The 14,284-nt window shown below is 40.3% G+C and overlaps 1 protein-coding gene across 1 annotated transcript in view; it reads right to left on the bottom strand.

Annotated features, from left to right (window-relative positions):
* Positions 1–14,284, bottom strand: part of LOC126434319 (uncharacterized) — a 132,792-nt gene that overhangs the window by 72,811 nt on the left and 45,697 nt on the right. Inside the window, exon 4 of the mRNA XM_050090455.1 lies at positions 13,145–13,277. Within this exon, the coding sequence (XP_049946412.1) occupies positions 13,145–13,277 (133 nt within the window). The remainder of the gene's footprint in view (positions 1–13,144; positions 13,278–14,284) is intronic.

Below are 14,284 nucleotides of genomic sequence, written 5' to 3'. Positions count from 1 at the left end.
TGCACCACAGATTTTCAGTTTCATATTTCATTGTATCCAGGCACAGTGTCCTGTTCTGTCAGGCATGACCTACTCTTATCTCCCTACAGACAGCTGTTAAGCAGGAACTAGATTACCTTCAGAAGGCTGGGGTGATTGAACATGTTAAAACCAGTGCTTGGGCCACACCCCTAGTGGTGGTAAACAAATCCAATGGCTCCCCCCAGTTCTGCAGAACTTTAATTTTGACAAGTGGAATCCTACCCCATACCATATCCAGAGGACATTCTCACAAAGCTTCTAGGAAGAGAATATTTTTCTAAGATAGACCTTGCCAACCCATTTTTGCAGATGCCATTGGATAAGGACTCCCAAAGCATCATTAAAATTGTTAACACCTCCTCAGCAACACTAACATCTGTTTATACAAATGCAAGAGCTTGCCTTAAGGGATCTCTTCTGCTCCAGCAAGCTTCCAGAGATACGTGGGATGTTTAACCATGTTCATCTCTGGATGCACTGTCTTGATGACTTAACTGTCATGGGCACTATGAGTAAGAATCATCTGCACAAGCTTTACACCCTTTTTACTAAGTTGCATGATACACTGCAGACTTTACTAAGTTGCATGATGTGCTGCTTACACAAATGCCAGATTTTTTTGAGGAGAAAGTGGAAAACCTCAGACACTTGCTCAACAAAGAAGGGATCCAGCCCACTGATCCCACTGTAGCAGCTATTGATTCTTTACTGCATCCTAAATAGCCCTTACAGGAGCTTCAGTCTTTTTTTCTAATTTCCTTTCACAAGTGGCCCATATTATGCATCCACTAAACCAGATACAGAAGAAAGGTGGTCAGCAAATTTGGAAAGCTGCCTATGAGCGCACTTTCACACAGCTGAAGCATCTGCTGTGCTTGGCACCCTGCCTTATATCCTTTTCCCCATCACATCCACTGGTTTTGCCTTATATGTCTCTCATATGCCATTAGTGCAGTGCTATTGCACAGGAACAATGATGGTACTGAGCAACTGATTGCCTATGCATCAACGACTCTGACACTTGCTCAAAAGAACTACTTGCAGACAGAGAAAGAAGCTTAGGTAATTATCTTTGTAATTATCTTTGAGAAGGTCCATGTTTGCCTGTTTGGGACCTAGTTTACCCTCATAGACCACAAAGCACTGGTGGCATTTTTCAGGTGATGCTCCTGGCTTTCAGAGCAGATGGCACAATTGCTCCAGTATAGGGCACTTTTCCTCAGCTCCTACAATCATACCATTAAATAAAAGCCCTCAGCACACAATGCCTATGAGCGAAACTCATTATGGCTGCTCGAATCACTGCAGACGTGCACTGTGACCCTATCTCATGGCACATCAAGCACTATTTTTTTAAGAAATGCCAGTCCAGAGCTTCAGTCTGAGTCTAACCTCTCCCACTGTTTGTTTGTCACTACTGATGGCCCCCTACTTCATGCAGAGATGGATACTCACAATGTTGTCATTCGACTACCTCGCAGCCTCAGGTTTTGCAACTCCTACCTCACAGGCATGGGGGTGCGTCATGGATGAAAGCTGTCATGAGGCATGCTGCATATTTGCCAGGACTCAGCAAGGACATGGAGGCAATGGTGCACAGCTGTCCTGCTTGTGCTCTGCACCAGGCTGCCCTGCCCCAGTCTTCCACCCCTGACCCAGCTCCCATAACCCCTGGGACCGCATTAATCTGGTGGGCTTTGTTGGCATCTTTCTGGGCTCTATGTGGCTCACTGTCATGACGCTTATGCTAACTACCAATAGTGGTCAGCATGGTGTCCACCACCACTGACATCACACTTAGCACGTTAATCCAGATTCTAGCTGTTGAAGGGATTTCCTAGACCATTGTGTCTGACAGTGGGCTACATTTTAACAGTGTTGGCTTGTGAACAATTCTGCACCTCAAATGGGATCAAATATCTATTGAGTCTGCCATTTCACCTGGCCTCCAATGGTGAAGGAGAGTGTATGATGTGGACATTTAAACAGCAAATGTTGAAAGTGTTGGAAACCTTCTCATCCTCATCCTCATCCTCCTCCTCCTCTTCCACCACAACCACCACCACCACCACCAACACAACAGTGCTCATGATATTTCTTAGCATATACAGGACCACTCGTGTCCATGACCGTAGCCCAGCGGTGTTCCTCTGCAGGGTTGCTCCCACCAGCTGGCACATTTCAGCACTGGGACACCAACTGTGCCACCAGTTTGTCTTACAAACTATGGTCCAGGGTGCTTCCAGCTGCAAATCCATTTCAGAAGGGAGGGATCTGGTGTTCTGCTCTGATGAGTTTGAAAGCCAGCCAGAATGAATGGGGCTTGATGACAGCCATTAGATGAAACTGCTACATTTGTGGGCAATGGCATTGCTACTGCAACACTGGATGGAAAGTGATTCTACTCTTGTTGGCCTATGAGTGCTCATGGTCTTCAGTAGCATTTCTGATGCGCTCTTGCATTGTTGTCAACACACACTATTCACTGTGCCTTTCGTTTTCAATCTTGGGTTGCTCATTGGACTTGTTATTCTGCCATGACATTCCATTGTCAGTCTTTCTCTTGTTGTCGCCATCCAGTTTACTCCCAGTGACTTGCTGTTGACAGCCTTGGTTGCCAACAGAGTTTCTGTGGGTTTTTGATGTGTTCCTTGTCTAGTCAGATCCCTGTGACTATACTCTGATTTAGAGAAAAATGGAGGAATTAAACCCAAGGCTTAGATCACTTGATAAAGTTCTTGGATGCACATTTCTCACCATCCACAACTGATGGGGGAATTTTGGAAACTCCCTTAATAAATTAAGTACGTGTTATATGCAGGAAGTGAGTACTTGGGTAGCAGAGTATGTATAGCATGAACACGTGGGTTTTTCCAGGATAGAGAAATTCTTCTACAAAACCAACAAAACATTGCATCCTGGGTTTTGAGAGAGAGAGGAAAATCAGCACCCATTAATTACAGAGGGCAGCTTTCATCATTGTGGATGTGAGGGAAAAATGTTACTATAGTAATAATTAAAAGCATGAGTGTCCATGTGATGGTTACAGAACTAGTCTCACTCTTCAATGGTAATAAACACATCAAAAAACATATGCATCACCTTGGTTCTGAGAGTTCCAGAACCTGTACAGAAAATTGGAAAAGAAATCAACATAAACATCATTTCTGTCATTTTTATTGCTCATGAAAACCACACACTGCATGTTGTACCACCATGCAGTGAGACCTTCAGAGGTGGTGATCCAGATTGCTGTACACACCGGTACCTCCTCTAATACTCAATAGCACGTCCTCCTGCATCGATGCATGCCTGTATTTGTCATGGCATACTATCTACAAGTTCATCATGGCACTGCTGGTCCAGATTGTCCCACTCCTCAATTGTGATTCGGCATAGATCCCGCAGAGTGGTTGGTGGGTCATGTCCTCCATAAACAGCCCTTTTCAATCTATCCCAGGCATGTTCGGTAGGGTTCACGTCTGGTGAACATGCTGGCCACTCTAGTTGAGTGATGCAGTTATCTTGAAGGAAGTAATTCACAAGATGTGCATGATGGGGTCACAAATTGTCGTCAATGAAGATGATTGCCTCGCCAATGTGCTGCCGGTATCACTGCACTATCTGTCCCAAAATGGCAATCATGTATCCTTCAGCCATTCTGGTGCCTTCCATGACCACCAGCGGCATACATCGGCCCCACATAATGCCACCCCAAAACAGCAAGGAACCTCCACCTTGCTGCACTCACTGGACAGTGTGTCTAAGGCATTCAGCCTCACTGGGTTGCCTCCAAACATGTCTCTGACGATTGTTGGGTTGAAGGCATATACAACAGTTGTGGGTGAAGAAAATATGATGCCAATCCTAAGCAATTCATTTGGCATGTTGTTTTGTCCATAAACAGCCCTTTTCAATCCAACCCAAGCATGTTCGATAGGGTTAAAGTTTGGAGAACATGATGGCCACTCTAGTGGAGCGATGTCATTATCTGAAGGAAGTCATTCACACGATGTGCATGATGGGGGCACAAATTGTCATCGATGAAGGTGAATGGCTCACCAATATGCTGCCGATATGGCTGCACTATCAGTTGGAGGATGCCATTCACATATCGTACAGCCGTTACTGCACCTTCCATGACTGCCAGCAGTGTATGTTGGCCCCTCCATAATGCCAACCCAGAATGGCAAGGAACCTCCACCTTTCTGCACTTGCTGGACTATGTGCCTAAGGCGTTCAGCCTTACTGGGTTGCCTCCAAACACATCTCCGATGATGTCTGGTTGAAGGTATATATGATACTCATCAGTGAAGTGAACATGATGCCAATCCTGAGTGGTCCATTCAGCATGTTGTTGGACACATCTGTACCGCACTGCATGGTGTCATGGTTGCAAAGGTGGACCTTGCCATGGTCGTTGAGAATGAAGTCATGCCACGTGGGATAGCCGTGTGGTCTGAGGCATCTTGTCATGGTTCGTATGGCTCCCCCCTGTCTGAAGTTCGAGTCCACCCTTGGGCATGGGCTGTCCGCAGTGTAAGTTAGTTTAAGTTAGATTAAGTAGTGTGTAAGCCTATGGACCCATGACCTTAGCAGTTTGGTCCCATAGTCATTACCACAAATTTCCAAAAATGAATATGTGCATCATGCAGCCTATTGTGCACAGTTTGAGTCATAACATGATGTCCTGTGGCAGTAGTAGCCCTTGGGTGGCTTGAGTGAGGCATGTCATTGACAGTTCCCGTATCTCTGTATCTCCTGAACGTCTGAACAACATAGCTTTGGTTCACTCTGAGATGCCTGGACACTTCCCTGGTTGAGAGCCCTTCCTGGCACAAAGTAACATTGTGGGCGTGATTGACCCATGGTATTGACCATCTAGGCATGGTTGAACTACAGACAATACGAGCCATGCACCTCCTTCCTGGTGAAATGACTGGAACTGATCGGCTGTTGAACCCCCTCTGTCTAATAGGCGCTGCTCATGCACGGTTGTTTACAACTTTGGGTGGGTTTAGTGATATCTCTGAACAGTCAATGGGGCTGTGTCTGTGGTACAATATCCACAGTCAACATCTATCTTCAGAAGCTCTGGGAACCGGGGTGATGCAAAACGTTTTTTGATGTGTGTTATACCCATATAGTACTGGAAAAAAATTGCTGAAATCAGATGTGAATAGCAGGTTAATGCAGATCCTAAATGCAAAATAAGTTGGGTTAAGATAAGTATTAATACCAACACCAGAAATTTTGAATACAAATGAACACAAATTCAAGAGTCTTGAACAATAAGTGTTAGACAGGTATGTGCTGAGCATTGTTGGGAGGCTTGGGAAAGCCTAGCCAAATATCAATGGCCATATTAGACAGTAGCTCCAAAAGGAAAGAGATCTTCACCACAGATTTGAATGTAAAAAAAATGCCTTTTTGACAATGGCAATGACCTTCTGCAAGATATCTGACCTCAAATGTCCACTGCAAGAAGTTCCCCCTTCACAATGTTTGCTAAGAAACTGGTTGAGATGGACCTGGATTTGCTAACAGCAGGAATCCTATTATGTCTGCAACTAACTGTCATTGACAGGATGTGATACTTGTCTCTGAGTCGTGTCAAGTCAGAATTTTTTACGACCACTGTTCTTATGTCATGTTAAATGGGTGTGAGAAGCACACTATTCCTCATAAACATACTAAACAGTCTGTGTTGGTACACCACAAATCAGACAACTTCATTCATGGTGTGGTCATAGGCACAGCCAAACATGTCACCTTGTTTCCTTTATTCTGTCACCACTCAACACTGACTCATATTATTGCACAAATTGCGTATAACATATTGGCACAGAGACACCACTTCATTAACATGATTTATGTCAGTGGCGGAGAGTCAAATGACCACATGGTACCCAATACACAACTGGAGTGATCCAAAGAGATCAGTGTGTTTTTTTTTAAAGGGAATGCTGACATTCTGCCATGTGAGCTCATGCAGGAACGTGAAAGAACTTGAGCATTTTCTAGCAGTGATCTATTGAAGGTCACTGGAAGAAAGTAGCATTCCACATGACTGAAAAAATGTGATCATGTAACACATCATGAACTGCACGCAAAGTAACATTGGCCATATGAGCACTTGCCAGATCCTGTTGAAAAATGCAAAGCTTTGTCCTCTTTCAGCCAGTTCATTAAAAAACGGTTGCAAAAGTTTTGCACATATCTTTCACTTTCAACTGTACTTTTTAAAAAAATTGGGCATATTATTATGTCACCACTAACTGCACACCACACTCCTCATGAAGCAGAATAGATCTATTGGTGCTCCAGTGTTGACACTTTTGGGAATTAACATACCCATATAAATGTCACCAAGTCTCATCTAAAAACTGAATGAGATAAGGATACATTTCATCACCATGCACCTTTTCAAAATCATTCACAAAACCTGTGTGCCGGTACCAAGGTTTAATTTGTTGCACTACTGTTACTTCTTAGAGCCTTTTCTAAAGTGATTTAGCAGCTCTTTGCATTTGCTATGAAAGATGCCTAAGAGACTCTTAGAGGAATTTTCTGGGTGGGATGCAGTGTCATCGAAATGAACTTCTTTGAGCACCATACGTCATTGTTTTATGCTTCTTGCCATGGACACTTTCCATTTCACAAAATTTTTTCACTGTTGTTGTTGTTGTTGTTGTTGTTGTGGTCTTCAGTCCTGAGACTGGTTTGATGCAGCTCTCCATGCTACCCTATCCTGTGCAAGCTTCTTCATCTCCCAGTACTTACTGCAACCCACATCCTTCTGATCTGCTTAGTGTATTCATCTCTTGGTCTCCCTCTACGATTTTTACCCTCCACACTGCCCTCCAATGCTAAATTTGTGATCTCTTGATGCCTCAGAACATGTCCTACCAACCGGTCCCTTCTTTTTGTCAAGTTGTGCCACATACTCCTCTTCTCCCCAATTCTATTCAATACTTCATCATTAGTTATGTGATCTACCCATCTAATCTTCAGCATTCTTCTGTGGCACCACATTTCAAAAGCTGCTATTCTCTTCTTGTCCAAACTATTTATCGTCCATGTTTCACTTCCATACATGGCTACACTTCATACAAATACTTTCAGAAACGGCTTCCTGATACTTAAATCTATACTCGATGTTAACAAATTTCTCTTCTTCAGAAACGCTTTCCTTGCCATTGCCAGTCTACATTTTATATCTTCTCTACTTTGACCATCATCAGTTATTTTTCTCCCCAAATAGCAAAACTCCTTTACTACTTTAAGTGTCTCATTTCCTAATCTAATTCCCTCAGCATCACCTGACTTAATTCGACTACATTCCATTATCCTCGTTTTGCTTTTGTTGATGTTCATCTTATATCCTCCTTTCAAGACACTGTCCATTCTGTTCAACTGCTCTTCCAAGTCCTTTGCTGTCTCTGATAGAATTACAATGTCATTGGTGAACCTCAAAGTTTTTATTTCTTCTCCATGGATTTTAATACCTACTCTGAATTTTACTTTTCTTTCCTTTACTGCTTGCTCAATATACAGATTGAATAACATCAGGGAGAGGCTACAACCCTGTCTCATTTCCTTCCCAACCACTGCTTCCCTTTCATGCCCCTCAACTCTTATAACTGCCATCTGGTTTCTGTACAAATTGTAAATAGCTTTTCGCTCCCTGTATTTTAGCCCTGCTACCTTTAGAATTTGAAAGAGAGTATTCCAGTCAACATTGTCAAAGGCTTTCTCTAAGTCTACAAATGCAAGAAATGTAGGTTTGCCTTTCCTTAATATTTCTTCTAAGATAAGGCGTAAGGTCAGTATTGCCTCACGTGTTCCTATATTTCTACGGAATCCAAACTGATCTTCCCCGAGGTAGGCTTCTACTAGTTTTTCCATTCGTCTGTAAAGAATTCACTTTAGTATTTTGCAGCTGTGACTTATTAAACTGATAGTTTGGTAATTTTCACATCTGTCAACACCTGCTTTCTTTGGGATTGGAATTATTATATTCTTCTTGAAGTCTGAGGGTATTTCGCCTGTCTCATACATCTTGCTCACCAGATGGTAGAGTTTTGTCAGGACTGGCTCTCCCAAGGCCATCAGCAGTTCTAATGGAATGTTGTCTACTCCCAGGGCCTTGTTTCGACTCAGGTCTTTCAGTGCTCTGTCAAACTCTTCACGCAGTATCGTATCTCCCATTTCATCTTCATCTACATCCTCTTCCATTTCCATAATATTGTCCTCAAGTACATCGCCCTTGTATAGACCCTCTATAAACTTCTTCCACCTTTCTGCTTTCCCTTCTTTGCTTAGAACTGGGTTTCTATCTGAGCTCTTGATATTCATACAAGTGGTTCTCTTTTCTCCAAAGGTCTCTTTAATTTTCCTGTAGGCAGTATCTATCTTACATCTCATGAGATAAACCTCAACATCCTTACATCTGTTCTCTAGCCATCCCTGCTTAGTCATTTTGCACTTCCTGTCGATCTCATTTTTGAGACGTTTGTATTCCTTTTTGCCTGCTTCATTTACTGCATTTTTGTATTTTCTCCTTTCATCAATTAAATTCAATATATCTTCTGTTACCCAAGGATTTCTACTAGCCCTTGTCTTTTTACCTACTTGATCGTCTGCTGCCTTCATTATTTCATTCCTCAGAGCTACCCATTCTTCTTCTATTGTATTTCTTTTCCCCATTCCAGTCAATTGTTCCATTATGATCTCCCTGAAACTCTGTACAACCTCTGGTTCTTTTAGTTTATCCAGGTCCCATCTCCTTAAATTCCTACCTTTTTGCAGTTTCTTCAGTTTTAATCTGCAGTTCATAACCATTAGATTGTGGTAAGAGTCCACATCTGCCCCTGGATTTGTCTTACAATTTGAAACCTGGTTCCTGAATCTCTGTCTTACCATTATATAATCTATCTGAAACCTTTTAGTATCTCCAGAGTTCTTCCATGTATACAACCTTCTTCCATGATTCTTGAACCAAGTGTTAGATATGATTAAGTTATGCTCTGTGCAAAATTCTACCAGGCAGCTTCCTCTTTCATTTCTTAGCCCTAATCCATATTCACCTACTATGTTTCCTTCTCTTCCTTTTCCTACTGTCGAATTCCAGTCACCCATGACTATTAAATTTTCATCTCCCTTCACTACCTGAATAATTTCTTTTATCTCATCATACATTTCTTCAATTTCTTCATCATCTGCAGAGCTAGTTGGCATATAAACTTGTACTACTGTAGTAGACATGGGCTTCGTGTCTATCTTGGCCACAATAATGCTTTCACTATGCTGTTTGTAGTAGCTTACCCGCACTCCTATTTTTTTTATTCATTATTAAACCTGATTCATTATTATACCTAATTTGTGAATTTTCTCATGACTCAAAATTTGAACACCCCAAAGCATCTGTTCAAACAATCCCCAGACAATACAAGTGGATTCTGTACACACATATGAATTTTAAATAAACACAACAACAATGAGGAATTGAATTATTCAGTCTTGTGATGTTGTCTTTACAGACTTCACTGTTACACTTGTGATGTTTGTTTCACTCTTTGAATGACGCAGGCCAAAAAGGCACATAGTGTGGCATTAACAGAGAGATGAAGGACCCATTCGACCAGCATGCATAGCTCTGGTGCCTAGCAAACACAACCCCAAGCGAACGGTCATCAGATAAATGTAACACCCTGTATATAAACAACCTAGTAGATGACGCAAGGAGCCCCATGAGGCTGTTTGTGGATGACTCAGTGTTATACAGAACAGTTGCAATGCATGCAAATTGCCGAAAAGAGCAGGAAGACCTGCATAGGACTGATGCTTGATGCAGGGTCAGGCAGTTGACCAACAGTATAAACAAGTGCAAAGTATTGCACATACATGAGCAGAAAGACATGTTATCGTTTCATTATATGATAACCAAACAATCACTGAAATAACTACCAGATGGTTACAATTAAAGTGTAGCTACTCATGAAGGTCCAGTGTGGGCTATAATTATCATATGGCAGTGGAACTAAGTAGATAGCTAATATGTTAATGCAGAGCTGATTTATGTTGGAAAAAATTAGTTCCAATTTTGGACACCAGGTGCAAACGTGGTACTGTACAGCATCTCATTGAAATTTCTGGTGTTCGTATTCAAAAAACTGTGTAGGCAATGGTTAACAATAAAATGCACATTATGGAAACATTTCTATACATCTTTCTTTCATTTGCAGTGTTGGAATTGCACCAGGCCAAAACTGGAAGTAATTTTTTCTGGCATTAATCAGTTTTGCATTAGAATACCTACCAAGTTCACTGCCATATGAAAATGACAGCCAACACTGGGCACCTATGAGTAACTGCACTTTGGTTATAACCACCTGCACACATCAGTTAAATATCTGGGATAGAAGAAATGTAACTGAGTCAATGAAGAGTGGTGCAATTAGTCAAGGATTCCTTATGTGGGCATGAAAGCATCATGGTATATTAATTATGCTCCAGTGGCAGATGCTGCTAAAGAGGAGCTGTGTGTCACAATGTGGTTTGCTGTTAAAATCCCGACATAGTACATTCCTATCAGAATCAACCAACATACCACTTCCTCCTACTTATATACTAGGACAAGACTGTAATGTTAAAACTGTGGAGATTTGAGCTCACACAAAGGCTAACACACAGTCATTCTCCCACACAACATTTGCAACTGGAACAGTGAAGTCGCAAAGAGATGTTGTAGTATGAGGTAACCATCACCAGACACTGTAAGGTAACTTGTGGAGTACAAATGTAGACATTTCTGACTATTCCATGCCAGTTCTTCAAATGTTTCAACATAATATATTAGCAGTTTGTGATAAAGCAAGCTGGGATCTTTTTACTGTCCCTCTTGTTTTGCCACCTGCCTCCTTAAATTCGTTTTTTCACTTTTAACTAATTACCATTAAGATAAGTAAGTATAATTTGAATTACCATAAAAGAGAAAGGATGGCCCTCAGTTTTAAAGAATATAGAACCAGATCTAGTTTTGTGCTTAGTTTTGTGTATGTCATAAATTTCCTAATTTATTTTGACTATTCCTAGTTAATTTCTTTTGTTATAGAGTGAAATCAGTAATTTTTTTGTAAGTTAGATTCTATTGTTGACTTATAAACAGTATAAGTCCTGTACTAATTATAAACTTTTGGAACGCAAAACACTGGCATTCTTTAAGTATTTATTTGGCTTTATTCGAAAATGTTAGCAAACCCAGCCCTTAATTAATTCCAAAGTAATTACCACTTTTGTTAAAGTATTGTTTGCATAGTTATATCTGTTAATTTCATGATTTAAACAAATAATCCGGCTTAAGCCTCATGGTAGAAGAAACTGTTAAAAAGAACCAATTTTTCGATGTATTTAGTTAATTTAATGAGTTATGTTTTAATTGTAATTTCTGTAAATTAAACATCAAACAATGTATAGTTTCAGTAGCCATTATTGTGATGATATATAAAGGCTCAAATTTTTGTCCTGAGACAATCAGTCTACAGTCGATTTTCAGACGAGCAACCTGTGCTGGTTAGGTCAACAACAATGCATCAACTAAACAGTGGAATAAGTGTAACGCAATTAGGCCATGTGTTAAAACAGTGACAGTGTCTGTTCAATATGTACCATATTATTCTGCAAGAACTATGAACTGTGTGGTTAGGTTATTACTGCTCATAGATATTCAACAGTAAACTATTGTAGCAGTATGCTGATGTCTGCCTGCAACCTATTTATGAGGCTTATCAAAATTTGCTGCTAGTTACTGGCCATATTAACTGTGTAATATTGGGGGGCTGTGAACAGCGAAAGTAAAGAACTGTTAAATGCAACTGTGCAACTGTCAGCTACATCATTTATAGTAATCAGTGTTGAACTTCCAACCCCTCCCCCCCCCCCCCCCCTCCACTGTTTTTCAGCCAGGATAACAATGCAGTACATCAACACTGAGGACTATCAATGAGATAATACAGCAGGTGAATGCCACAAGTTTATCAGAACAGTATAAAAGCACACATTATTCTGGTGGGGGAACACAGGGATGCTGTAGATCAGTTACAAATGTGACAGAAAAACACCAGAGCCTTCATGATGGTGAAAAGATACACCTACAGGGAGAGCAGGAATACATGCTTGCATACATTTTCCTTTTATACCTTTCAACAGCCTCATTTCTTCTTTGCGAAAGCTACTGCAGTGGGTTAGTAAATATGAGTTAATTCTGAAATCTGAATAAAAATGGTAAAACAAGTACCTGGGTGTAACATTTTGTATGAATATGAAATGGAACAGTCACTTAGGTTAACTCATGGATAAAGCAGGTGGAAGACATTGGTTTATTGGTAGAACACTAGGGAAATACAATCGGTTTACAAAGGCAATTGCTTATAAACCATTCACGCAACCCATGCTAGAATTTTTCTCAATTGTGGAACCCACACTAAACAGCGTTAACAGGGGATACTGAACATAAATGGAGAAGAACAGCACAAATAATCACAGGTGTGTTTGACCTATGGGAGAATGATACGAGATACTGAAGAACTGGCAGGCACTTGAAGATAGATGCAAGAAAACCTGTCTACAAAGTTTCACAAACTGGCTTTAAACGGTAACTCTGGGAATACACTACAACCTCTTATTACTTTTTCTTTAGAGATCATGAGGGCATGATTATATTAATTACAGTGGACACAGAGGCATTTAAACAGCCCTTCTCCCCAGACTCCACAGGTGAAAAGAATGGGAGGAAGCCCTAATAGTTGGTGCAATGGGAAGTTCCCTCTGGCATGCACTTCGCGGTGCTTTGCAGAGTGTGGGTGTAGATGTAGATGTCTTCAAATGCCAAATGTGAAAATATTTACATTATTTATTTATTTCTGTTTTAGAAATACATTAACTACTTCATCACCATCAACAATTTGAAACAAACTTAAACTCTTATAAAAGCATGAACTTGAGGGGGAGTATCTTGCTTTCCTGCCAACACAAAGAGAAACAGAAATGAGTGAATAGCTTCCTGAATTCCACACCATGAGCAGTTGTAAACTGCAAATACAAGACAAGCTACTGTACTCACTGTGTTGTCCAGTGTTTTCACCACATATCCGTGGTACTATTGATGCTGCACCAGACACAGTAAAAGCATCATCTACACAGTTGCCATTAGCATCTGGCTGTGCAAGAGAGAAATCTATGAAATCCAAGCGAACCTGAAATGTGAAATAAGATATTCCAAAATGTAGATTTCAGTACTAGATTTATCTTTATATAGACTCCATACATTTGGAATAATAAACTAAACAAAATCATATTTCACATTCAGATTTTACATATTTTCTATGTGCTTGGTAATTGCTCACCACTAACTGGACATTGGTGATAGATCCTTATATACATCTTAACAATACTAGGAAAAGGATAGGTTGCTACTCACCATAAAGATGACCTGGTGAGTTGCAGATAGACACAATGAAAAGACTGTTACACATCATAGCTTCCGGCCAAAGCCTGCTTCAGCAACACACATATTCACACAAGCAAGCACACGTCACACACACATGATCGCCAGCATCTGCAGCTCTGACTGGAGCAATCTATCCTTTTCCTAATATTGTTGATATTCGAACATGGAATTCCCATTGTCTCCCATGCATATTATATTTCATCCTAGGTTTTCCATCAAAGTAAACTGTAAAATAATGTTTTTGGTTACTGTAGCAGAATTATTTCCTAAGAAGTTCAGAAATAACTTAAATTCAGTTCAGTGAAATATTGTTTTTGCACCTTCATAGAGACTTCATATTTTTGTGATGACTACAAGGAATAATCTAGGAACTATTTTATTGAGAGTAAAAAATACAAAATTCAAAAATTGTCGTAAGAACTTTGCTACGAGATTTGTTTTAAAACAATGCACTATCATTAGTATTTCCTTTTCCTACTTGACAGATTAAATTCCAAATTGGACTGAATCTGTAATGTGAGATCAATTTTTTTTGAAAAATCTGTTATATTTTTTAATGTACTTTTATTTACTACGGTGTTTTTGTTACTGCTGTTGTCATATCAGAAATTAGAATAAATATAACTAACTTCAGTTTCACTTACAATAAAGCCTATCCCTCAAAAGTTTTATAACAACTGATGCAGAACTTTACTTTTTATCTATGATATAGGCTGACATTTCCTGAGATTTTTAAAAATGAGCAAAACAAGT

Source organism: Schistocerca serialis, chromosome 1 (genome assembly GCF_023864345.2).
Source record: "Schistocerca serialis cubense isolate TAMUIC-IGC-003099 chromosome 1, iqSchSeri2.2, whole genome shotgun sequence".
NCBI lineage: Eukaryota > Metazoa > Arthropoda > Insecta > Orthoptera > Acrididae > Schistocerca > Schistocerca serialis.
This window is presented reverse-complemented; position numbering and strand designations above follow the sequence as displayed.